Below are 27,956 nucleotides of genomic sequence, written 5' to 3' on the forward strand. Positions count from 1 at the left end.
CAGTCTTCCATCTTTTCACAAGCCATCAGTACATCAAAATGAGTTTTAGTAAACAATGCCTTATTTTCTTGCCTGTTGAGCAAAGGGTGTTATTTCCTTTCACAAATGTGTGGGAAGAAATTGGGGAAAATGGCTAGTTACACTCTTTGGCTATGACTGAGAAATACCAAATGTCATCAGAGAATTGTTTATGCCAGACTGTTTCCATTTATTAGAATAAACTGACGAAAGGTATACTTGTAGTATATGTTGGTAAGTATAACCTAGAATCTTTTGTTTCCTACAATAAAAGATGGATGTATTCTGATCATTTGAAAAAGGAGCTATGTTTTTTTTTGTGACCTTCTGTCCTAGAGTGTACTGCTGTCAGAAACAGCCTCCCCATTAACTTCATGCAACTTCAGATCAGGCCTTTCCATTGCTACAGCTCAGTAGCATCCATCCCAGAGAGCCATGCATTTTTAAAGCAGTTGGAAAACCTCTTTAAACAAAAGATAACATTGTCTTGTGAGAGAATTTGTGTCTTAACACAGAAATAGCCAGTCAGCAGTCTGCTTTTCTGTGCCATTTCCTCTTACCTAAAGCTGGGTAATCATCTTAATTTTCTTTCATTTCCTCAGTGAATATAAGAATAGTTTCTTCTTTTAAAGAAATCAACTGATCTGTGAATAATCCCATTGATTTAAATTAAAGACTATTGCAGTGTGATTAATAACTGCTAAATTTTACTGTCCTTTTTGGGGAGGTGATTATTCTTCTGATGGAATACTGTGCAAGAACAGATTATTTGGGAGAAATGGCTTATTTTTACTTATTTTAATGCTACAAATAGATCATATGAACACACATGAGAAGCTGAGGTCCTGTATTCTGTACTCCCAGCAAACTAACCAGTGCAATTTTGAGGGTTAGAATTTTATTTCATAGATTCATCACCTTGATAATGTAATAACATTTAATATTCCTTAAAGGGCTCTATATATTCTTAATACTTTAGTAAAAAGATTCTGGAGGACACCATTTCTAGACAAATATTGCAAGTTATGTTTGAAAATTAGGGAAAGATTTTTGGGTTTTGATTTTTGTTAGTTCGAGTACCATGAAGCATAAATGGATAATGCTCAGAACAGAGGATGCGATTTCCAGAGTTAATGTGTAGGAAAAATCTACAGTGTTCTACAGCGATCTAGCAATGTCTGATATCGGTGCAAAATAATTGAAGACAATGCTGTGTATTGCTAGGCCCATAAGCTGGGATCACAAGTCCTGCCAGCAAATCTGCTCCACCATGGGCTCCTCTCTCCATGGGGTCACAGGTCCTGCCAGAAGCCTGCTCCAGCGCGGGCTTCCCACAGGGTCACAGCGTCCTTTGGGCATCCCCATGCTCCAGCATGGTCCTCCAAGGGCTGCAGGTGGATATCTGTTCCACTATGAACAGCTTGCCTCTCTATGGTCTGCAGCATGGGCTGCAGGGAGGTGAATCTCTGCTCCAGTGCCTGGAGCACGTCCTCCCCTCCTTTTTCACAGCATAGTTATTGCTCTCACATATTCTCATTTCTCTGGCTGCAGTTGCTGTTGCACAGCTTTTTACCCCTGCTTCTTAACTATGTTATCCAGAGGCACTACCACCATCTGTATGGGCTCATCCTTGACCAGCGTCAGGTCCGTCTGGGAGCCAGGTGGCACTGGCTGTATTGTACATAGGGGAAGCTTCCAGCAGCTTCTCACAGAAGCCACCCTTGTAGCCCCCTGCTACCAAAAGCTTGCCACACAAACCTAATACAGGCGTGGCATCAGTTTCAAACAATGTAATGAGCAGGAGGCTCAGCAGCAGCCTGGTGTGTCTGGAAAACTTTTGTCAAAGCCCCTTCCTGGCTAGTCCCTGATGTGTAACTACCTACGGCCTTTGCAAATATAGCACACAGCTTCATATTTCGATCAGACAGCACAGAGGACTGTTACTTGGGTTTAGTCACCTTTGTTGAGATGTGATATGAAATGAGGCTGTGAATGTGGAACAGCAATCAGTGCCCTGCTCTCAGCAGTGGCAGAATCACTTTAGCTCCTGAAGGAATTCCTTTCTGATTTTTTCACAAACTTAGACTAAGAATCTTCTTATAATGTTTTTGTGTTTGGTGGTTTTTTTTTTTTTTTGGTGGGTTTTTTGTTTCCTTGGTTTTGTATATTTACAACAAAATACTCCAGGAACTGTTTAAAAACTTCCCAGTTAATAGTGTAGGGAACTCAGCAGTCATGAATGAGAAGGAAAGTGCTTCTGACTCTTCCAAAGAGAACAGACAAAGCATGAAATTTTGAAAGGCATCTAGATCTTTTTCTTAAAACTGATGTTTGAAATCATATTTTAGGCTTAAAGGCTTTAATACTCAAAGAATCATAGGAGTAAAAATGCTGAAGGTTGGGGACCCATCAAGTGGGAATTCACAGCTCCAAATTAGCTGCAGGTCGGTCTTTGCATAAATTGGATGAAGTTGGTCCTGCTGATGTGTGTATAGGCAGCATTTCATTAGCTCTACTCTGTGTCTCAGCCTGTCGTGGGTAAGCTGGCCCTGATCCAAAAGCAAGGTAGCTGTGTTAGCATCATGCTGTGCCTGAGCAAATATTGTCTGCTCCTCAGCAGGGTGCTTCAGCCGAGGCAGAGCACGGTGCTAGGGAAGTCCTGTGATTTCTGGGGCTGGCTCATGGTCTGCCCACCTACAGCAAGTACAGAGCAGTTGTGCAAACCTCCACTAAAGTGTCTGAGGATAAAAATCTGCAAGCTGAGTGGGCAGCTTCCTAAGGCAGCAGTTCTCATCAGTTTTAGACTGACTACTTCCCATGTCCTTCTTTGATGTAACAGCTGGGCCTCTCATTTGCATCCACACTCACACTTTCCCCGTCTCCCTCCAGGCTTTGGGAGGCCATAGGCAGCAATGCTGAGCAGCAAAGACCTTGGGGACCACTTCATATTTCTAGCTTCTTGCAACCTGGGTCACTGAAGCCCCTTGCTTTAAATAATGTCTTCAATTTGTGCTAGAATAATCAAGACAACAGAGATCATGTTTTGGTTTTAAAATACCTCCTTCCACCTAATCCTTCTGATTTCCTTTGTTATCATTTCAAAGAGAAAGGAATTAGTTGCAGTGACGAAAATGGAAGCTAAACAGATATTTTAATGCATACAGAAATGTGAATATTCCCTACATAGAGTCTGAGAGGCTGTTCCCTCTCAGACTCTATATATTTTCTATTTATAAATAAGTTAAAGGCATTTTAATTCTTCCTTTTTTTTTTTCTTTTTTTTAATTTCTTGGTAGGTTGTAAAATAGATACATTGTGGAATTTGTTAAAAATGGCAGTCTTAATGTGGGACTACTGAGCCAGGCCAACGCATTCTTCCCGAATTCAGATGTTTAACATGGCCTGTAAGAGACTCCAGCTGAAGATTGTCTTTTACTGGTACATGTCAAATATGGTAGCTAATAGAAAGTTATGGATGAAAGGTCTCCTAGTGCTGTAATGTATTGTGTTGAGCACGTTGAAAGAAATTAAACCTTTTAAAGAAAAATACAGGAAATTTAATTTTAAAGGCCTGGTAAAGTTCCCACTACATACCAGCTGGATGTCTTTACAATTACTTCGGTGAGAGATAGTATGGCTCTTTCTAATTATATCTAACTTAAGAATGATTGCACTGGGAAAAGAAGAAATTTCTTCTCCCGGTGTTCTGAAAATTCATACTGTACCAAGAGATCAGGAATGATTAATCTTGATATCAAATTCTAATGATAGAGTCTTTTATCAAAGCTGCAAAAGTACTTGATGTATGGGGTAATAGAGAGAAAAACAAAGTAAAAATACCAGCAAAGGACTCCACATCTAATCAATTTCCTTGCTGTGGTGCTGGCAGGAATTTCGAGCAGATTTATATACTTAAGATGAAATAGGGAAAGAGTTTGAGCCTGTAAGTCCTAAAGGAGAAAACTGTCTTCAAGCTAGTTAGTGCACGGGCTAAGAGATCTTTTAATCACAGGAATTTTAAGATACCTAGGTTGGTGATGAAATGTCACATTTCCTAATGACTGCTGTATATATCTGTTCTGCACAGATCAAAGGGGAAAGCTTCTTCTGTTGCTCTTTGCCTGCTGTTCTCATGAATAAACGTACTCTCAGTTAACCGTTTGTTGCCTTTTGTTAAAAGAAGTTTCCACAAAGAAACTAACCTAGATCTGAGAAAGGAAAATATTTAGGAAGAAATATCACAGAATGACAGAGTACTTTCTGCTAGCAGGTCATCTCGGGCAGCTGGGGTGGACCATGTACAAGCTTTTGCTAGGAGCTGAATACTGCTAGTGGAAGGATTAGGTGCAAAATGGATCTGTGCATCTGCACAAATCTTGCAGTGGAAACAGTAGGAACTAATACAAAAAGTGACATCACTGTGAAAAATGGGAATCTTCAGTGTACTGGCACATTCCTCCATAATCTTGCTTGGTTGACATTGATAGAAATAAATATTAAAATATCTTTATCAATGTCTTTAACAAATGAACAAATAATATTCGTCAATGATAGAGGTTTTTACAGGCATGAGATAAGTAGAGATTTGGTCCATTTATTTTTAACCAGTCTTGGTGATTTCCCTTGTAATCCTGAGTGTTAAGTCGACAATGTTGCAGTACAAGCTCAGTAGAAAAGCAAAGGTGTGACTTGGTGTGTTTGCACAACATATAGGAAAAAAGTGCCAAGTTCAGGGAGGGTCTCTGGGGGAGTTTCAGACCTGGTATTTTTTTAGCCCTGGCATGACTGCACACTGCTATACGGCAGCTGCACCAAAAAAAATAAACCCCAAACCCCCAAAAGTCCAGATGCACAGAACAGGATGAATTTTCAGCTATAAGAAGGATTGAGCCCATCCTTTAGTGTCTTTCAATCAGCTGCTACTGTTGTTGCATAACTCAATTATTCTTAATTTTTTGTGTGTGTGGTAAATAATTAAAAATGAAAAATCCTTGATGCTGAGTTTGAGTGATGTAAACAGAAAGTAAAAATAAAATTACATGGGTTTTTTTTTAAACATTAAAATGTCATAATTTAAAGGCAATCTTTAATTATTCTTACTAATTTAAATAAGACATATCATAAAAAGATTTCTATGCAGATGCTTTGACTTTTGTAAAATTTGGTCTAGTGGAATGTGCTGGGTGCTGGTCATTTTTCTGTTTTGTAAGATCATTCGCCCAAAACACAGGCACAGTTTCAAAGAAACATTTGAGCAGATCAGGGGACTTAATGATGGTACTTTATTTTCTATTCAGAAGTGGAATTTTCTGCTTGTAGTTCAGCATGTTCAGAGCTGTCTGTGTAAAGGCAATACTCAGGCTGTGTAGGGATCAACCTGAGCACCAGTAAAGCCAGTGGGGAGCCAGATACTCACCATTACGTGTGTTGAGCTTACTCCCATGAACGCCTGCCTAGCTGGTGGCTGAGCTGTGGTACAGACCCTTGAATCTGCTTTTGGGCAGGAGCCGTGGGCTCTTCACATTCTCTCCAGGAATCAAGAGCTGAAACCATCATTTCATTTTTTCATAGATTCTTTCTTTCCCCCTGCCTCCACCCCACCAAAAGCAAAATGTGTTGCTTTGAGGCTCATAACTTTGTTAGAGAGTTGACAAGATTTTTTGACTAAGTACATTGTAACAGTTGTGCACAGAAGAAACCTTTGGAAGTCAAGGAATAACTGTTATAAATGATATTATAAATGATAATGCATATGAATGTTCCTAAAATATAAGCAGATGCAGAAAGAGACATGAAAAGTGTTGTATTCGGGGCTATACCTATTATTTTGGCATAATTATTTCAGGTAACTTAATTGCTAACAATCAACAAGCATGATTTTTACCTCTGTGAAGTTGGCAATCTGAATGTGCATTTGTGTCACCTTCCACCTCACTGCCTTGTCAGGGTAATGGAGATTTGCTTGAAGTGGAGAACCAACTTTTCAGAAAGCTTTACTGACTTTCTCAAATGTTACATTCTTGTTTTCTCATTCCCCATTCCTTTTTAAAAATGGAAATAAAAATGCAATAAAAATAACCAATTTCTTTTTCCCAAGAAAGACTTAAAATAAGTAATGTTGAACATACATTCTCTGGAAATGTAGTGTAATTCTCTTCCATTTGTTCATAAACACAGAGAGAATATCAAATATGGGAAGTTTCCCTTACACTTTGATTTGTTGTAATCAAACTGTGGTTTTGATTACATTTTGCATTTTGCTTTGGTTGAAATGAAAACTGATACCGATGTGTGGCTTGGGGACCTCCTTTTTGGAGCATGTTTATTGCTACCACCATTCTGATGGTTCCTGTCACACAGCAGGAACTGGCTTCTGGTTTTTAGGTGTTTTTAAAATAAGGCTCTTGGCTGAATGAAGTTATATGACAGAATGGTGAAATATCCCATAAATTGGAATATCCCCAGAATCTGCAGCTTCTCAGAGCTGTCCATTTTAAACTTTTTGTCAAGAATATAAATCTCACAGAGAAGTTGCATGAGGCTCTTATAGGTTTTTTTAAACCCTGATGCTGTAAATTTTTAACTGGGTGTTGCTGGAGTAGCTATACGTCTGCATAGGGTAGACTGGCTTTTAATAAAACAGCAGAAAACTGTATTATCAATATGTAAAAATCTACCACGCTACTATAAATGTGTGTGACCTGAAAGCAGTCTTAAGGGATTAAAAAGATTTTGCAGTGAAAGGAAAAACAGAACTGTAGAATATCTCGAGTTGAAAGGGACCTATAAGGAACATTGAGTCCAACTCCCTGGTCCTCACAGCACTACCTAAAACTAAACTATGTGACTAAGAGCATCATCCAGACGGCTGCGAGAGCTGGAGATCAGTCCCTCAACAGCATCACTGAGGCAGGAGCTGACATGGGGTCCTAGGCCATGGCAGGGTGCAGGGAGCCCTATGGGGCTGGGCAGCGACAGTCAGGCCAATAGTGCCTTCAGGACCCTGACAAATCATTTTTAAGTATATGAAGGTTATTATTAATGAAAAAAATCCAATCTAATCTCAGCATGTTGACGTTAAAAGGGATTTTGAAATGATCTTGGAAACATCAGTGAGTTTCTTCCTCTTGTTTTAGCAGCTGTCTTCTGTTCCTCCATGCCATGCAGCTTGGCACCAGCATCTCTGCCCATCTGCCATGTTGAGTTCACACACTCTTCTGCTTGGGAGCATCCGTGAGGGAGCTGACTCAGGCACACGCAGGGCTGAGTTATGGCTCTTTGCTACCTTATGACGACAGGGGTTCCTTCGAATAAATTATTTTTCCCATGATATTTATGCTTCAGGACTAGATTTATCTTGGAATTAACCAAGGAGCAATATGGAGTACCATCTTAAAAGCAATTTCCATGTCTTGAAGCAAGAAAGGAGAAATTGTAAATCATCATAGTCTTTTCAGGTGTAACCCACTGTTTCCTTTTGTTTACCTAGCTGCTTTAAGAGACTAATGTGCAAAGGATAGAGCCATCTCCTTTGCCCCTTCCCCTTTCACAGTTACTTACGGATGGCTGCATGCTTTGGTTTTACATGCATACCAATGCTTCATGTGGAGAAGGTCCTATCTAACCTTATTTTGTTTGCTTTTAATCTGCCACACTCTTAACTCTTTTGATATCAACAAATCACTTTGAAGGTCCGAGTTTAAAACCAAAGGATTTTAATGGTTCTGTCATTATCACTCTCCCTTTTTCACGTTATCAAACATGAATATATTCCCACCAAAGTTTTGGATTTCCTAAAGGTGGATTCCCTGCAATATTCATGCTGACATTCTATGCTCATGAAGTATCTGCAATGTACGGAAAATGTTAAATTTGGTCACTTTGGTCTGGAGACTGTTGCATATTATGTAACACCCCAGGGTATTCTATAAATAACCAGAAATTTGTAACAGTCACTTTGCTGCTGTGTGGAATAATGTTCTTTTGACAATGTATTGAGCTGGAAATCCAAACTTGTAAGCAAATGCTGAGAGTTATACTTTTGCAAGAACCCGAACACATCCTGAGTTTTGTTGAGCAAACACTGACTAGTTTATTCAGCTGCATTAGGCATTGATTGAAAATACATTTTTTAATTTCTGTGGAGATGATATATATTTCTCTTAGCTTTTTCAATAAAGCATAGGTGTACTGGAAGCTGCTGTTTTGTTATGATTTTTATAATGAATCTAAAATCCCCTAAGCTCCTAACTGCTCCAATACTTTGGAATATCTTGCTGTAAATGTTCCTGAGACGCTACCATGTATCCTATAAGACATTCAGAGAAGTGAACCCAGCTGTTTTAAAATTTAGGCTAACAGCTGGCTCACCTTTCTAAAAGTCACCCTATACTCTTAGCCTCAGTAGGCAGCGATGGTTTATTTTCCCTGAGCTTATGTTATTTTCTTTGTACCTTGAAGTGATGATGGTGTCCAGGTTGATCTGTCATAAGCTGATTTTCCTCCAGTCTTCCCAGTCCTCTAAAGAATTACAGGCTTGTTAAAGCAGCTTTGTTTGTTCTAATTGAATTTGTTCATTTTTTGAAGTCAAGCATGGATATGTAACTGTTTACAAAAGTGTGGCCTAGCCCTGTACGTTGTTTAACCTATTCTCAATTAAAGAAAAAAGAACAAAACAGAATGCTATAATCATAGTTTGGGAGGGATTATGTACTGGTCAAAGCAGAAGATCTGTTAAAATTTGTGGATTGCAGAGGCTGCAGAATACATGGCCTGGTGTGATGAAGAAAATTAGGTTTTGAACCCACAATCCTTCCTCAAAAATATTGTCACATATTTCCCTTAATTTTCCCTGTTTTGAAAGTACATACACCTTCTCTCAGTCCCTATTCCAGAACACCTGTATTTCTACAGAGAAGTATTGTCTTCCATCAGCTCAAGAAATGAGGCTTTTTCCCATGCTTTTCCTTAAAGACTGGGCAGTTGAGTTGGCATTTGATTCATCAGCTTTTGATCCCTACTTAATCCTAGGGTGGCTTGCATCCAGAGCATGCAGAGCATTGGATATTGTGTACCTAATGAAGTAGCTGTTGGTGTACAGCACAGTAGGAGGCTCTCTCATGTTCTCAAACAGCAGCTATAGAGAATGTCAGTGTTCCTTGGTGGGTCTCTGGGGAGAGAGGTTGAAAGAGTTCCTGACAAGCAGGGCCTCTTCTGTTTGCTCCTTTTTTTTTGCAGTGGGTTTGCAGTGAAAGTAAAATTCTATGGTAGGTTTTTTGGTTTTCATCCTAGAGCAATTTAGGCTGCACCGTCATTTCACAGAAACATAATCCCGTAAGTTACGATGTGTAATTGCTTGTTTCAAAATGTTCTCTTATACCACTGTAGATCAGGAAAACATCCTCTGAAAACAGTGGAATTATTCTCATTTTATTTGGTGAGAATGTAATTAAAGAGAGAGAAAGCAATGAAATGTGTCAGGAATGAAATACAACTGGTTTTGATCTTTCCCTGCTTATAAGAAAGATAGATGATATAATCCGGATTGCATCTATGCTTATTTTCCATCTATAAAGCAGTCCAGCTCTTGGAAAGTACCGGGAAGTGTGACTTGCTATGGCAAGCTTCAGGCAAATCATAGAATCATAGAATAGTAAGGGTTGGAAAGGACCTTAAGATCAACTAGTTCCAACCCCCCTGCCATGAGCAGGGTCACCTTGCACTAAACCGTGTGTCCCAAGGCTCTGTCCAACCTGGCCTTGAACACTGCCAGGGATGGAACATCCACAACCTCCCTGGGCAACCCATTCCAGTGCCTCACCACCCTCACTGTAAAGAACTTCTTCCTTATATCTAGTCTAAACTTCCCCTGTTTAAGTTTGAAGCCATTACCCCTTGTCCTGCCACTACAGTCCCTAAGGAAGAGTCCCTCCCCAGCATCCTTATAATCCCCCTTCAGATACTGGAAGGCTGCTCTGAGGTCTCCACGCAGCCTTCTCTTCTCCAGGCTGAACAGCCCCAACTTTCTCAGCCTGTCTTCATACAGGAGGTGCTCCAGTCCTCTTATCATCCTCGTGGCCCTCCTCTGGACTTGCTCCAACAGCTCCATGTCCTTTTTATGTTGAGGACACCAGAACTGTACGCAGTACTCCAAGTGAGGTCTCACAAGAGCAGAGTAGAGGGGCAGGATCACCTCCTTTGACCGGCTGGTCACGCTTCTTTTGATGCAGCCCAGGACATGGTTGGTTTCTGGGCTGCAAGTGCACACTGAAGCCGGCTCATGTTGAGCTTCTCATCAACCAGCACCCCCAAGTCCTTCTCTGCAGGGCTGCTCTGAATCTCTTCTCTGCCCAACCTGTAGCAGTGCCTGGGATTGCCCTGACCCAGGTGTAGGACGTTACACTTGGCTTGGTTAAACTTCATAAGGTTGGCATCGGCCCACCTCACAAGCATGTCAAGGTCCCTCTGGATGGCATCTGATGTCCTGTTTCATTCAGTTATACTTTAAGATACGGAGAAGGATCTAAGAGTCAAGAGAGTCCGAAGAAATGGATGGAGGTTATGCTGGATCACAGTTACAGATCGAAGTCCTCTAGAAAGAGTCCAAATAATCTGAAAAACTCCTTTGGAAAGGAGAGAGCTTTTCAAAAACTGAGGAGTCATGCAGTCTGAGTTCTTCTCTTCTGTTGTCTCTCCAGGAAACCTGGGGCAATTTTACTTCTGCTGTCCACTTTCCTGATTTGGCAACTTGAAGAGACTATTGGGCCATTTTCTAAAAACACCCCTCAGTCATCAGGATGGAGCAGGACATTGGAATCACTAATGTAACGTGAAAGGAGTGATACGAAACATTGACAGTTCCTGTTGAGCAGAGCAAATGATAATAATATTTAGAGGATAAAGCCAAAATAGCAATGAACATTTGACACTTTAGGAAACTAAGCAGTTACATAGGAAGAATATCATTGCAAAAAAAAAAAAAAAAAGTCTCAAAGTGAGTTGTAGGGTGGTCAATATTGTTGTTCCTGCTGTGCTGAAAGGCCAGATAAGCCCTCAGAGTTGATAATTTGCCTGAAGCAGAGTGGAGGACTTCAGAGTGCCTGTTTAGTACATTATTCATTCGATCAGTGCTTCCTGAGAAGAATCCACCCGGGGAGGGCTGGCACAATATACTCACACAGACAGAGATCACATCAAAGAGTTTAACACCTCAAATTGCCGAAGGCAAAGCAGGAGCACAGAGGGATGCATTAATTTCCTTCTAGTCTCACAGCAGGTTAACAGAAGAAACACAGCTCCAAGCCAGGTGCTGTGCCTTGCTGACAAGCAACATACCCCTCAGGCCAGGCTGGCTCAGCGAGGGTCTGTGGTCACACTCTCTCCTCCTGAGCTGACACCCTATTTTCACCTAGAGGTGGAAGAGAGAAGTGATAATATGAGATACATTTATTTTGCACACCAAAACAGGTTCTAGGAACAGAAAACAGAAAAAACTCCCTGGGAAAGTGGAACAAAATAGGAAGAGAATTTAGAAATGCCATACCATGTATTCCACATTTGGCAATTTGTACTTCTGAGTTAAAATAATTTCTTATGTGCCCTTTGAAATCGTGAGGCTGCATGCATGAAGAAAGCACCTATTGCCTTTCTGTTTTGAGCAGGGAGCCATATGTTTTAGAAATTAAATAGAACAATTAGTATTGGAGCATTAAATCTGCCCATCTAGGTAGCTGACCAGCGTTCTCACAGAGATGGTTCTCCCAGAACGAAGCTGAGGAAATAAGGCTTGGAAATCTAAATATTAGTATGTGTGCAGGAACATAATTTAGGAAGAATGACAATTTTCATTGCTTTCATTTACTTTCATTTGCTGAGTTCCCAGGCTGACATCTGAAGTCACATCCGTTGGGTTGCTAGTGGGGTGAGGTGTGGAGTCAGAGGAGCATGGGGACAGGATAGGCTCAGTCCCTATATTGACAGTAGGATCTGCAATGACAGCCTAGTATCTGGTGTAAGAAATCCCTAATAGAAACCGGAGCTTCCCATTATCTCTCCCAAACATGGAAGGAACCATGTAGGGGTGGCTGTCAGCTCAGCGGGAGCTTCCACTGGACACTTATATCATTATTACAGACACCTCTGGATTCTCTGACAGAGGCTTTCCTGTTTTGCTTGGAAGGATAAATGAAAGGAGGATTAAATGATAAAATGAATCATGTGAGAGAGAGGGAATGCCTACATCATGAAAGAAAGGGTGATTGCAGGAGACCTTTTTATTTCAGTGGATTGTGTGGAATTGAAAAATACAGGTTTAAGGCATTATGGTGCCTAACACTGCTCTTGGGTGCACAAAGTTTGTGTGTTGTGCCTGTTTTGACTATGAGATTCTTGGGATAAGGACTATGGTTTTTTTAGATCACCTAGCCCAGTATTGTCCTTTTTGCAGTCCTGGGATGAAAACATTAACCATGATTGTTTGTCATGGCAGAGGCTACTGCAAGCTGAATTTACAAAGTTTATTTGATTTAATGATCTTCTGCTTAAACAAAACATGTTGATCTTAGTTTTCTGTTTTTTCATGGGTTTTGTGTGTTTTTTGGTTGGGTTTTTTTTCATTTGGTTGGTTTGGGTTTTTTTTAATATTATATTCAAGTGAGAAATGTTCCTTTGCAGTATTTGACAGTTACTTGTGTGTGACCCAAATTAATAAAAATCAGAATGTACATAGCCCCAAATATCAGATACATCATTACAGTTGGTTTTCGACTGTCTATTTCAGTCTGATAGCTTTGTGCTTGACTGCCATCATGGAGCAAGAGATAACAAACCAGGGCCTCAGTGGTATCAACCACTGGACAGCTCTCAAAATGTCTAGCCACTTAATAGGCAAGTGCAAGACCTATAAACCAGTGTGATGAACCACCTGGTACTCCTTTTCTATCGTTCCTTCTTCTATTGTGCAGACACAAATTACATGAATCTGTATCACCAAGAAGTCTGCAGACTCTAACAGAATGTCAGCCTTCAACCCTGCTGCATCTATGAGAAAGCAAATAGGAAATAGAAGAACTGATAAACTTTTTCCATGCCATTCACAATTACCTTAAAGATCATCTAGTTCCAACCCCATTGCCATGGGCAGAGACACCTTCCACTAGACCCAGGTTGCTCAAAGCCCCATCCAACCTGGCCTTGAACACTTCCAGGGATGGGGCAGCCACAACTTTTTTGGACAACCTGTGCCAGTGCCTCACCACCCTCACAGTGAAGAATTTTCTCCTAATATCTAATCTAAATCTCCCCTCTGTCAGTTTAAAGCCATTACACCCTGTCCTATCCTATTTGGCCACATTTGTATTAGTAGTTGTTTTGTTGAAAAAGAACAGAAGCTACTTCACCATTTCAGTAACCTGCTGTCATAGTTATAATTTACCTTTAATTTTGTGCTTTTCATAATTCATAGCTAAGTAAAAGAGAATGAGCTACTCTGGAATTTGCTTTTAAGGCTAGTTACATTGCAGGGGCAAAATTTAGAAGTATTATTTAGACACCATTCTGAGAATTACATGTTACTGTGGTTGCTTCTTTATTTAATTGGGTTGAAATAGAATCCAGCATCTGATTTGAGAATACTTTTGTGTCAGTATAGGCTGTTTTCTGACACCTTGGTGAGTAGACTATGTGAATCTCATTGCTTGAACAGGTGAGTGTAAGAAGCTTCTGTGTAAAAGGCTACAGTTTACATTTATCATTTTAGCTGAAGAGGAGGCATGGGGATAGTGTAATGGGGATACACATCTATCAGCTAATTTTTCCTTTTCTAATCTCTGTTTTTATTTTCCAGGTGATGGAAATTAAAGGACAAATGATTCATGTGCCAGAATCAAATTCAATTTTGTTTCTGGGTTCCCCCTGTGTGGACAAGCTGGATGAACTGATGGGCCGAGGCCTCCATCTTTCAGACATACCTATCCACGATGCTACTCGCGATGTCATATTGGTTGGGGAGCAAGCAAAGGCTCAGGATGGCTTGAAAAAACGAATGGATAAGCTGAAGGCAACACTAGAATGCACACACCAAGCCCTGGAAGAGGAGAAGAAGAAAACAGTAGATCTCCTCATTTCTATTTTCCCTGAAGAAGTGGCTCAGCAGCTGTGGCAGGGGCAGCAGGTTCAGGCCAGGAAGTTTGATGATGTTACCATGCTCTTCTCGGATATTGTTGGCTTCACTGCCATCTGTGCACAGTGCACACCCATGCAGGTCATCAGCATGCTGAATGAACTCTACACACGGTTTGACCATCAGTGTGGATTCCTGGACATCTACAAGGTAATAGCTCAAGTCCTAAGTTAGTGAAATCTAACTGAAACTAAGGGGGAAAAAAAAGCCCAGTAGCCATCTTCCTAAGTTACAGACCTTCCCTGTAAAACCATGAAGGCAGTATTTTTGTTTTGTGTGAAAAAAATAAATCTGAAATCAGCCCATTGAAAATCAAATACTTTAATGCTGAGCTGCCATCATGGTTCCTCCATATATACCTCATATTCCTATTTTCCTATAGGAATTCCTTCTGTACTATAGCCTGGTTTCCTTTAGGTGACACATCAGCCACAATGTCCTAAGGATGATGAATTGCACAGTGATGATCCTAGCCCAAGCTGCAGCTCCTGGATGGCACTCAAATGCTTTCTGTTTCGCCTGAAACTTGAATGGTTTGGGGTTTAGGTACTTATCTTTTAGCTGAAAGAATTCCAGTTTTCCATAAAAAGCAGAGCATTTACTTAAAAAAAATTGTTATGAGATTTAAACTTATGCTGAAAAAGAGGAAGAGGACAGCTGATGTCCATTCATAGTAAATGGAACAAGTGGGACATGGCACTGGGGTTTCTTGCTCCTGTATTGCTCTCAGAAAAGGAGATGTCGCAAGGGTTGGTTCTGTTACCAACCTCATCACCTTCACTTCTCTTCAGTGGATTTGGTGTCCATTATGTATTTGAGAGAAAAAAGTGGGCAGGTAGAATTTAATAAATGCGGTTAAGATATTATCTGTGTAATTATCCTGTGAAATCTACAGAGAATGTTTTGTGTATAGAATACTTTTATTTTTGTATAGATAAGCAGAGCAAATTTCTTTTTATAACTGAATGCACCAAAGAAAAAAAATGTAGTTGTAAAATTATATATTGACTTTGTTTTGTGTCTGATGCTTGCAAACTAAATCACCAGCTTTCAAGCTGTTTCAAATAGTATTTGTTGATAGGCTATAGAGAAAAAGTCTATCTTTCAATTTTAGGCTCTAGTACACTTTAAAAAGCACCCAAAAATATTGATTACCGACTTAAAAAACAACTGTGGCTGCAAAGTTACAACACATACCACAGATAGATAGAACTGAACACGGTGTAGATATATGTTGGTAGGACAGTATAGCAAAGTAAAAGATCACGCTGTAAATAAGTTTTATGCTCCTGGGCTAGGGGTTTGCTTTAATAATGTTCAGAAGCAAAAGGCCATATTGGGAGAGGACTGCAATGGAAGGTACCAACCCTCGTTTGAAAATTTTTCCAGTGACATAGTCAGAAAAGATTGGAAGTTTGATATCAGTTTGTATTGATGTGATGTTGCTTACTTGATCTCAAGCCAGCTGTGAGAACAGGACTTGAGGAACTTCTGACCCACAGTTAAGAGTGATATCTAGTGACCTTGTTTCACATGCTGTATCCGCTACATGGATGTAGTTAGTATTTTCCCAGATGAATAATTTTAGTCAGCTGTTTTGAGGCATTCAGGACATTCTTTGTTGAAAACCATGGTTGCATGGGAATAGGAAATAAAGTATGTAAAACTCTATGACCTGTTTGGAAGAAAGGTTGGTTGAGTCCTGTGAGAACACATAGGTCAGGAATATTATATAATTTAGGCCGTGGCTTTTTGCCTTTCACCTAGCTTTGTGCCACTTTATATAGAAAGATGTTACTGTATGGAAGTACTGTCCTGACCTGTGAAATAAGATAATGGCTGCTGAGATGGGTAGGGTAAGATTTGTGCATTCAGAAAAGGAATAAACACTCCATAAAGTTAAGACCCCCATGTAATTCTATGAGCAGAGGAATAAACAAAACCTGATTTTGTATGCAAGGATTTCTTACACCTCTAATACCTTTTCTCCACTGTTACTGCCTTAATATAGCCAGTTCTTTCCCAGATCCTTTCATCCTGGGTTTTCCTCCATCTCCCTACTCTCCAATGCCCCTCAGCCTCCCTACACGTCCCCTGCTTCCCTCCACAGCCCACCCACGAGCAAGGCAGTGTGCACTGTGGCTATTTTGGAGCTTATGTACCTTTTTTTCTCTCCCCAGATCTTTTTTTCATTTTTTTTTTAGCCAGAAGTCTAAAAATGTTGCTGTGGGTTTGAGTGAAAATGACTCAGTTGAGCGTTACAGAAAGACAAAACTCAGGCAATGAACCCTTTTTCTTTTCCTTAGAGAATCAGTCTTAAAATAAAATGACAATTCTTTTGAAAAAGCATGTGCATTTTAAAACAAAAATAGCTTGTATGTTTAGATCTTTTTCATTTATTTCATATGGTATTCTGGAAGCTAAGTGTATTGCTAGGAATGATCACCACCACCACAACTATAATTTTAGAAGTTATTGTCAGGCAGTGAATTTTAGATATGTAATCACCAGGATTTGTACCCACAGCCTACCTCTAAGATGTACTCCTGTAACCAGGCTACAGAAATTCATCATGTGACCTGTATACACATCAAAACAGATTAATTTTCAAATTTTCTTGGTTTTAAGCAACATGGCAGAAATAAATTGCAAAGATTATTTGACGAGTAGTTCTGAATACAAAATTCACCATTTTGTAAACAGAAAATTAAGCAAAACTCATTAAATAAATTCCATGCTGCAAATTATTCCCTCAGCATTACTGTTAACAGCATTTTGAATTCAGAACCTTGGTGCTTCTAATCTTGGACTCAGACAATGGATGTATTTTCAATTGTCTCATACTATTCATTCAGGGATGTTTACAGAGAAGTATGGTATAGAAAGAAGAACAAAGATCCTTGCATTTAACAAGTCAGACATAGAGGGCAAACATAATGAGCTGTTGGATACAGAATAAGAAACTCTTGGAGAGGGCTGAAAGGGGATGAATTAGACTTTGAAAATTCTTGGAAAGTAAGTAGCTATAACTGATGAGGTAATGGAAGGATGCCCAGTGGATGAATGCATAGGTGAGAATGATACATACGGATGATGAGCTCAGAAAATGAACTTCATGGCAGCATTTTGATTGGATATCAAAAATGACAGATTACATTTGTCCAGGCTGAGGTGGAACATTGCTGTAATTGAGGTGCATGATGGTATGAGCCTGGTGACAGTTTTAGCAATTTGGAAGAATCTGTGTTTTGGATAATGAAACTTCAGAAAAAATTTGCTTACATATAGTCTTGATGAAAGATCAGGAGAGTAATCTTGGGATAACCACAGAAGGGAGAGGATGTTAGACAAATGAGACCTGGCAGTGCATTTGGAAACCGGTGCTGCTGACTATCTGAGTTAATTGTATTTGGCTTGGAATTGGGGAATGGGAGAAAAGATGCTGTCTAGCAGGGAGTGCAAATCAAAGCAATGCAGGGGACATGCTTGGTAAGCTAGTGTCTGTGGACATGCAAGTAGAAACATGGACTCCAGGAGCAGAAGTAATGGGAGAGCTCAGTAAATTTTGGAAGCAATTGCTTTGCATAAAATAAATAGTGTTTGGCCCTACTATTTGTGTCTTTGTTTGAACCTGTTTTTCTGTGTATGAGTTCCTGTTGTTTGTGAGCCAAGTGCTGCAAAACGATGCTTCAGCTAAACTGTCTCTTTATCAAATAAGCTATTTAGATATGCTGCAGCCATGGCTGCTGGCACTTAACCGTGCAGATTGAAATCTTCCCTGCTTAAGATTCCTGCAGCTTCTGTTTCTCCCTCCAAGTAATATGTCTGACATAGAATCACTTTAAGTATTTTTTCTTGTTGAATCCTTTTGTCTGTGTAGGCCTGCTTTCTCAGCGCTTTTCCCCTCAGTTTCCCTCCTGAAACAACCCCATTTCCCTCCCTCTCTTCCCTCCCCATTTCCCTTTCACTACTGCATGGAGTAAGGGCAGCATGTACTTTTTTTGGCAGCTGTTTTTTTGGCCATGCATGCACTGGCTGGGTGACTATACATGCTGGCTAGTTAACATCCAGCTAAATAGAGCAGAACAAGGCCCGCTCCTGTAGGTGTTAGTTTCTTTGTCCTTTCTCTGGACGGAGCAGCATTTGTCCTTGAAGACATTTGCAGATTTTCTCATAATACTAAACTTCACTTTCTGTGAAGTGCTGAGTTCCACTTTCCATGTCTAAGCAGGGAGTCCTAAATGTTTTTGTTAATGAGCTGCCAAAATGTCTTTGCTGTACATCTTTGTTGTCAAAATTTTAATTGAAAGTTTATTGAATATTTATTGAATAAGACAACATCATTCTACAGGTTAATTTTATGATTAGAATTCACAAATGTTACATGAATTTCTTCTTTCTTTTTGGTTTCATTATTTGGCTAAACCGACACTCTCTGAGTGGTGCCACACATGCTTTGAAGTCGTTTACCAGCTTCCTCGGGGTGCCACACACACTTTGAAGTCATTTACCAGCTTCCTCGGGGTTCTCTTTGGCTATTATTGCTGGCAACATTATTTCACTTACTTTACACTGAATGATATTTTATTTTTTCTGAATGGTACAGCTAGCGTGTCAGATCTTAATTTTTCTGATTTTATACACCTAACTCTGGCTACAGCCTTATTTTTTGCTTGTTGTAGAAACCTGAGACTAAAAAAGGTGGGAAGTCTGGACTGCTCTGCAATCACTGGAGACTGATACTCACCAGTTCTGAAAAACACTGTTTATATTGAGCTTGTGATATAATGTTTGTAGGAACCTAATTTTAAATTCACATTTTCTAAAAATACCACTTTACATTTTTATACTGGTATTTTAGGTTTCAGAAATCAGTATTCATTTTACAGAAAATACCAGTACTTTCTCAGTGCCATGACTATCTCTCCTTGAGAACTGATATTTGTACATATTCATATATATATTCTTAAGCTTACTATCAGTGCTATAATGACTAAAGATTACTGCAATTAGAGGAGTCATAAGCTTCAGGCTATTCTGAGGTTTTTCAGGCTGTATGTTTTATAAGTTAAAAAACACAATCTTCAAGTTTTCATGTAAAATCTATCGATCGCCACTATTTTTGTCTTCTTTGTATCACTTTTGCAGCTTTAACCTTTTAAGTTCAGTGCAACTACATGAACATTTTGAGAAGCTTTCAAATTCTTTTAGCTTTAGCTTAGGCATCTGGAGAATGAAGATTATTATGAAATGCAATTAAAATATGTAAACAATTCTGGTACTCATGTATGACCAATATATACATATAAAATACCATAATATACCTGTTTTAAGATGAACAGGTGTTTCAGGGACTACTAGTGTACTAGGTGTTGTTTCTTCCTGTTAATTTAAAGTCAGTGGGTTTTGAATGTGTAATAGAACAAAATGGGTAATAGAAGAAAATTTCCACTGCCCAGAAGCTTGCTGTCTCCCTGGTGCCACCAGCCTGGTAGAACTGCCCTTCAGCCTGCTGTTCTCTTGCGGTCCCACCGTAGAGGGCTCCTGAACCGTCCTCCTTTTCCTGCTCTGAGCAGGCTATAATGCTGACTTTCTCCTTAACCGCTCTGGATTGTGCATGGACTTTCTGGCACTCAGGTGTGTTACACTCCAATATGAAGTCAGGGGAAAGCTGGGACACCTGTCTTTTTGGGTAACTCTGAAGTATTTTTGTTAAGTTAATGGGGTTAAGTTAAAAAAAAAAACCAGCAAAACAAACAAAACCAACAAAAGATTCCTTGGATTTTCCTTGCGGATCTGGTGTATCACCACCCAAGAGCTCCAGGATGTTTTAAGACTTCCCATTACTTTAAGCATTCATTTTTCTGCAGCCTTGTGGAGGATTTACACTTTGTGTCTTTAGGGAGATGTGCAAATGAAGCCAACAGACATACAGGCTCCAGAAGAGTTATTCTTTACTTTATAAACATACAGACCTGCACAAAGCACTAAAACATCTGTGCATGTTCCCCTGCTTTAGGCAATTCACCAAGAATCCTCTAACGAGTATAGGACTTCTGCTTCTGTATATGATTTCTTCCTCAGGAATACCATGCTTGTATCTATTTCTTTCTCTTTGTCTCTTTTGTCTCTCTCCTTCCACTTTTCTCTTACCTTAAAAGCATACATTTGTTTAAAGTATCTCTCTCCATTTCTCTCAATCTGCCTGGGAGACCTGCAAGCCCTGGTAGTGCTTCCCAAGTCCTCAGTTTGTGTGTAAACGAACCCTGGCTATATCCTGACTTTGTTTTTTGACAGGACCATGAAGTGGATCCTCCTTTGGGGCTTCCTGCTGCATATTGAGGAGCAAGCCCAGATATAGTGGCTGGATGGGAACAATGGCTAAGAGCATGCCTTGTTGCAGCATACAGGTCTCCCTAATGCTATATTTTGTAAAACCCACCATTAATACTTAAATCCTTTGTTTTCTCCAGTCAAGTTTTCTCACATTCTAAATTTTAGTATATCTAAGGAACTGGAGAAAATTTATTTTAAGTTTCCATCAGCCTAAGCTATTTCCATCTAAACATTCCAATATCGTGTCAGATCTATCACAACTGCGGCAGCATATAGCTGTCCTTCGTATACCTGAGCATGCCAAGATGCAGCATTTTCATTCATTCAAATAGCATTCATAACTGTACCTTAATTTCTTATATGATATAAATAAATATGTAGGATACTTAGGTAAGTTAAGAGGAAATAGCTAATGTATGAATTTCAAGACATGAAACCGTGAGGAAGATGTTGTTCAGTAGTTCTTTTAATAACAGGGATACCTATATCAATTAAGACCAGTCTTACCTCTGGAGAAGGGCAGTCACATTAAACTGAAATGTATGTTTTAAGTCATGCATGATTGTTTTCATATTTGCTTATTTTGTTAAACAGTTCTTTAATTGGCTTTGCAACTACCTCACATAAGGAAGAATGCCAGTCAGGACATTTTCTATTCATCAGCCATATTTAGTGTGATTTTTCCAATTTTATACTTCCTTACAGAACAGAGAAATCATTTGTACACTGTGAATTTTGTATTCCATGACAGGAAACAAACCTGATGTTGACATCATGTGAACTGTAAGTCTTCTAGCATGTCTCTATTTTAATTAGTAAAAAAACCCTTTTAAAATCCTAGATAATAATTCTACACAGCAAGTACTATTTGTCTCTTTTCCTCTCTTAAAGGAAAAAGCATTGAATTAATTACAGCGTAGATGAAAGAGTTCCTCCTTATACTGGATACTCAAAGATTTATGCTTAAGACTGCTAAGTAGGTGCTACAGAAGGAGTTTGAATACAGGTCTTCCTGCAAAATCCTCCTGAACTTGCCAGCATGTAACATCATTAAACTCACTAAAAATAAAATGCCCTGAGGCCTGGTGAGAGCAATTGCTTCATAATTAGGCTCTTGGGAAAGGGGCTGGGGTTTATAGTAAGACATTCCTTTTAAAAAAAATAGCTTTACCAGATAAACAGATTTCTGAACTTCATAGGTGAACACTTGGAATCCATTCCTGCTCAAATGGGAGGAGTTTTCCATACACTGGACTATTTCCAAAAGCAGAATGCAGTGTCATAAAAGCATTGCAGAGTTACCTTGAAACTCAGGCTTGAGATTTCACTGCTTAGGAGTTAATGTTGGAAAGGTGAGACACAGAAGCTAAGAGAATCAAATAATGAGGTAGAAACTGAAGGAGATTTGATCCATTTGAAGATAGTCTTATTCTCAAATCATACCTTGAAAACTTTTAAAACCTTTAAAAACTGGGAGGTTTTTTAAGGTATCCCAGAGATTTTTGGAATCTATAATTACTATTGTATTCAACATGTAGAATTAATTTCAGCGAAAAACCTAAGTATTTTAATCTGACAGATGTTGTTAAGCTTTAAAGTGTTGCACAATTCAACTATTTCAAAGCCAAATCTGTGCAGTGGAAAAACATATAGAATGTTTCAAAATGCAAACAGAAGTAAGCTTCAATCTGTATTCCTACAACATTAAAAAAAAAAAAAAAACAAAAAAACCCCAAACAGATGTTTATTAATTTGAAAAGAGTCAGTATTCACTCTTTGTTACATAGACAGAAATGTAGATCTGGAAGTTACCTCGGGATCAAGTATACTTAGGCCGTGCTCAGAGGAGGCTTTTCTGAACTGCGCCTACTGCCTCCAGAGAAAGAGCACACACACTTCATCTCTCAGTGGAATAACTTATCTAGTTTCTCTCCAGCATGTTTGACATTTCTCTTCTTAGAATCTGTATTTTAGATTGTGACTTGTTCAAGTCTTTTTAACATAAGCTGCCCAAAATAGTTCACGTCTGCCCTCCCTCCTCTTAGTGATTAATAACATCCCTGACCTGTGTGCCAAAATATGCATGCCAAGATACAGGATTTTTTGAGCTAAACAGGATCCTGCTGTTGTGCTGACAAACAGTATCTTAGCACTAGCACTCAACACACTCGTTCAATTTTTTTTTAGTTTGGGGTTACTTTATGTGAGCAGGAACATGCACTCTGTAGTGCACTTCCAAAGGCACGGGGTCAGCCATGCATGAGAAGGTAACAGCTCACTTGGAGTCTTCTGAGAGTTATACAAACTAAGCCTTCCCAATCTGTGGCTTCCAGTTCCAGGTGCCTTCCCATCCTGAATCCTGGCTTCATTCTGGGATGAGACTTAAGAAACCTTAATCTTAAATATTCATATGCTCCCATGGAAATGCAACTTAGGTGTACAAGAAGCTAAGATGTGCTCTCTAAGTCCAGGCTGAGGGGTACGAATGGCACTTGTTGCAAGGGACAGCCAGGGACATACCCTGACTTTGTTGCTTAAGAAACTATTTCCAGATCTTCAAAGCAAAATTAATAAGCTAGAAATCATTGATTTTCTTGTTCATGTAACCATAAGACTCACTTAAACTTCATATTCTCCAATAAATGCTGTTCTGAGCCTGGATTAATCTCTAAGAGTGGAAAGGAAACTGGCATGTGGAGTGTAGAAAGGCTCATCTGTCCATCTAAAAATCAATTTTCCAGAAGGACTGTTTGATTTCCTAGAACTTGCACTGTCCTACTTCTAAAATTCACCCGCCTCAGTGAACTTCCATATTCAGTCTGCCTTATGTCTCTTCACATGGTCTTGTTCATTCTTTCTCTTCTGCAGTTCTGGGACAGAGGTGAAACAATGCTATTTATAACATAGAAGTAGTCATCTAGACTATTCTCACAGTCAGCAGAGAAAAGTATGATTTTATAGGGTGGGAACTATTTTTAGTCTGAGATTCATCTTTTCCTGAAAGAGATGCTTAGCATAGGTCAGGTAACTGCTAGAGTTCATTTCATTTCATGGATTATGGAAAGAATTGAGAGGGAATAATTCATATTTGGATTACTATATTAGAGATATCTCTGGTTAGGTGAGCTGAATCTCACCCATGTAGTCTACATCTTATTAACTTGCAGCCTATAGGGTTGAAATATTGCTTCTTTCCTGCTTGTGCCATCTACTTCTCACATGCTTTATTTTCACAGTTATTTCATCATATTACATAGTTTTATGCCATGTTGTGTTTTTTAATGCAGAGTGCATTTCGATTAAGTAAAATAAAGTTTCACTGCATTTTAATTTCTCTCCTACAATCAGGATCAATCCAAGTTATTTCTTTCCTAATTTCATTGCATTTTGTTATATTGGTACTAGAATAACTCCCATCACCACCAAGCATTGTGCTGTCTCTCAGTAGGGTTTCTTAGAATACTTTACTGATTAATTCAAAGCTTGACTTTCCATGACTTTTGCAAATAGATATGATGATTGTGGTCCAAAAACCTATGTATTACTTCCATTGAAACAATCAGTAACATGTAGTATTGACTGTAAGAGGCAATGGAGTATTCAAGGGTCCTTAACATTAGTGCTGATTCTGTTCATTTTTAGCGAAGAAGAGAAATATTAACAGCATTTCCTCAACCAAGTAAACTGAGGTGGTAGTTTTACTGATGATCGCTGGAGAACAATAATCAAAGGCTGACATTCTGGCAGATACTAATCTGCTGGGTGATCACCAGGGAAACTGTAGTGTTGCAGCTCCAAACAATGCAACTCTGTGGCTCAACTGAGCAATAAAGTTATCTATAATAAAATACAAAGAGAAAAGGATATCAATATAGTTAATAGGTATATTGGGAGACAGGGTGTAGCAAATAGTTAAAGTTTGGATTACAGGAGAAATTACCATAACTAGTGCATTATAGTGGTCTGTGTTTGACAGTATTGAACATGGGTACTTGAAATGTACAAGGAGCCCCATGAGCTACTTGTGAAATGCCAGGTACATGTGGCAGACTTTGTTCTAGCATTGTCATTTTGAGATTTATGCCCTAAAATACAAGGATTATGTTCTTTATCACTGTATTTGCTGAAGCATCTATTAAAATCCTCACTGTCTGCAGAACTGTGTGATTATTCTTTAAAAACTTGAAAAGTTCTTTGTATCTGAGTGAGATCTTATGGTCAATAAGTTTCACAGGCTTCCCTCTTTCCTAACCCTTAAGGATTATGGATTAAAAGCCCACCTTGTCACCTCAAAGACCTCCCACAGACACTGGAGCTGCTCTTAGGTTCCCCCAAAGCCATCTCTGCTTGTCCAGAAGCTGAACAATCCCAGCTCCCCCAGCTTCTTGTCACAGGGCAGGTGCTTCACCTCCCACTCTCTTTATGGTCCTCTGCAGAGCTGGATCCAGTTTATCCATCTTTGTCTTGTACTGAGAGGCCCAAAACTGGATGCAGTATCTAGGTGTGGTCTAATGAGTGTGAGTAGAGGGTGATAACCACTTTTCCCAATCTCTGTTCATATAGGTCAGGCTATCATTGGCCATCCTTGCTCCCAGGACTTGCTGCTGGCCCAAGTGCCGCTTGCTACCCACCAGGACCCCCAAGGTCTTTCCCACAGAACCGCTCCTCAGGAAGTTGGCCCCAGGCTGTATCAGTTGCAGGGAGATTCCTTCCCAGGGACAGGACTTTGCACATGGTCCGTGTTGAATTTCATGGGTTTCCTGCTGGCCAGTTCGTCCCGCCTGTTTATGTCCTTTAGGATGGCAAACAGACTGTTCCCCTCAGTTTGGTATCAACTGCAGGCTTGATCAGAGTGCAAATAATGTTATTATCAGGAAAAGAAACATAGATTTTGTCAAAAAAGGCAGACATATTTACTCAGTAGAATTCTAGATAGTTTTCTGGCATATTGTATTTTGAAAGGTGTTAACCAATCAGTACACATTGCATGCACCTAGAACAGTGTCTGTATTTGTGGAGGAAAGGGGGAACATGCATAGGCAACAGGTGAAAGGAGAGGTAGGTATTTTAAGATGGAGAATAATGCTCTTCTTTTTGGGGAAAAAATGCACCCAAACCAGAAAAATAGTTTTCTCGGTGGGAAAAGTTAAGTAAGGAAGAAGAGCATTGAAGTGTGATTGCTAAGCCCTTTTCGCTACTGCTTATTTCTATTTTTTTTTCAGTCTCAAGCTCTTTAAGAGGAAACTCATATCATTGCAACTGCTCTTTGTTATTATTTCAGTTCTATAAAATGAAATTTTATAGTCTATCTCCCAGCACTAGCAGAGTTTCAGGCTATTGGCAGATTACTCAGAAGTGATAAGAAATGGTCAAGTAATAAGCTTCTCTTCAGCTAAATATAGCATATACACTTTATATACTGTGGCTGTAAACAGGGTGTGAAGCATAGAGAAACTGTTTAATACTCCAAGTTTTCCTGCCAACTTAAAATTGTAATGATTATGAACCAATACTTACTTCAGCAGAAATAAGTATTTCTGGTGATTATAACAGAAGCATTTGAGACCACAAGCAGGATTTGGTGAATGTGGAAAATCAACTGAATTTGAATAAATACCTGTTACTTTATAAAAGGAGAATAAGGAATCAAGACATGGCTGAAGAATAGCTGGATTTAGTTACTCTATGTAAAGTCTGTATGTGTGATACAGTTATATAACAGTTATATAGGTAATCCATATATGCTAATAGAATAAACCAAATAAACTTTGAACAGTGTAATGTCTTTCCTCATACATGTACCACTGAAAGGTTTTCTTTTCTCAAGGAAAAGTATCCTTGAGCAAAGGATGGTTATGCAATACTTACATATTTACTTTCCAAAGTAATCCTGTATTCACTTGTATAACATCAAGGTACACAGGACTGTCCTGTAGTTCTTCATCCAAAATTACACTGTATTTTTTTTTTTTTCTCTGTGCCTTGTGAGGAAAAAAAAAAGGAAAAATCTGTTCTTTATATATATATACCTCAGGAAGGTGCTGAAGGATGAATGTCCCTTGAATGGATTTGGCTTGAGAAGGACTCCATTAGCAGTTAATTTCATCTCAACAGGACAGCCTGCTCAAACTAAAATCACCAATGCAACCTACATTAAGGGCTCTTATTTATGGATGACAATATTCTAATGGTATTTATTTCTATAGTGAAGACAATACAATTTTTTATTTCCAATTTATTTATTTATTTTACAAAAGAGCATCGAGCAGTCCATAGAGACAGTGGCATAAGAGTATTTTAGGGTGAATAGGTACTAAATATTATAATCCCTAGGAGTGAGATAATAAATACCTATGCAGCCCCATTAGTGTTTTGGAGATGGGAACAAGAGTACATAAGTACCCTTCAGAGGAAGGGGAAGGATCTACAAGGCACATGCAGTTAAGGGTGGATTTTCTTCCTGAAGAAAGACATATATTTTTGAATTTTCAAACCCTTTGGGGTTTTTTTACATATTTAGTTTTCATCATAAGCAAAGAAGCCTTCTTGAGATGGATATAATTGAACCCATTAAAAAAGGAATAACCCGCAAACACGTTTATGGCTTATGTGAAAAAAAAAAAAAAAAAAGGAAAGGTAATAGTAATGAGTGTTCCACTGTAACAGTTATAATACAAATTATGTATTAGGTTTATACAGGAAACCTGCTGAAAGAGACAGGGCTAAAACTAGAAGCAGTTCTCCCTCCAGCAACTTCTTTCAGTGATGTAATGTTTCTGATTGCTCTAGGAATTTCAGATTGGAATTGCAACAAGAGTGACACCCATGATTACACTGTTTTATGTTTATTTCCAAGTTGTGCTTTGAAAAAGGTGCTAGCAAGATTCCTGAGACTGCTAGGATTCCTGAACGTTTTTGACAAATATCTTTAAATTTGCCATTGCAGGTTTCACTTACAAAGTGGTATTTCCCCATGTGTGTGCAACCCTGAGAAATGAAGTGTGATACTTCAGTTCCTTCATTACTTCTAGAGGTTCATATATATAATGACTGGTGCATATTCATGCATTCACAAGGAAGAGTAAAGAAGCAGTGATGTTATTTTGATACACCACCTTTTCTCTTCTAAACTGTCGCTGAATCAACACCCTGACTTTATACCTGGAGAACATCACTGAGCTACAACTTCCAGTTTCTCAGTTAAGTAGCATAACACAACACAAGGTTTAGTTACTGGTAGTTTGAAGAGATCTGTTGGAGCTGCCCAGGGGAAAGTTTATTAACCTCTGTTCTCTAGACGCGCTAGAAATGGAGAAATTATATTCTGACTACCAGCTTCATCTGAAAGTCATATTCCACCTAAAACTGGTATAAAATAAGAATGTGTCTGTAACACAATAACCATAGATTTAAACTTCTATAA

General features: G+C 39.1%; 1 protein-coding gene across 1 annotated transcript in view; it reads left to right on the forward strand.

Moving 5' to 3' along the window:
* GUCY1A2 (guanylate cyclase 1 soluble subunit alpha 2) overlaps window positions 1-27,956 on the forward strand; it is a 151,667-nt gene that overhangs the window by 70,992 nt on the left and 52,719 nt on the right. Inside the window, exon 5 of the mRNA XM_030477129.1 lies at window positions 13,862-14,347. Within this exon, the coding sequence (XP_030332989.1) occupies window positions 13,862-14,347 (486 nt within the window). The remainder of the gene's footprint in view (window positions 1-13,861; window positions 14,348-27,956) is intronic.

Source organism: Strigops habroptila, chromosome 2, assembly GCF_004027225.2.
Source record: "Strigops habroptila isolate Jane chromosome 2, bStrHab1.2.pri, whole genome shotgun sequence".
Lineage (NCBI taxonomy): Eukaryota > Metazoa > Chordata > Aves > Psittaciformes > Psittacidae > Strigops > Strigops habroptila.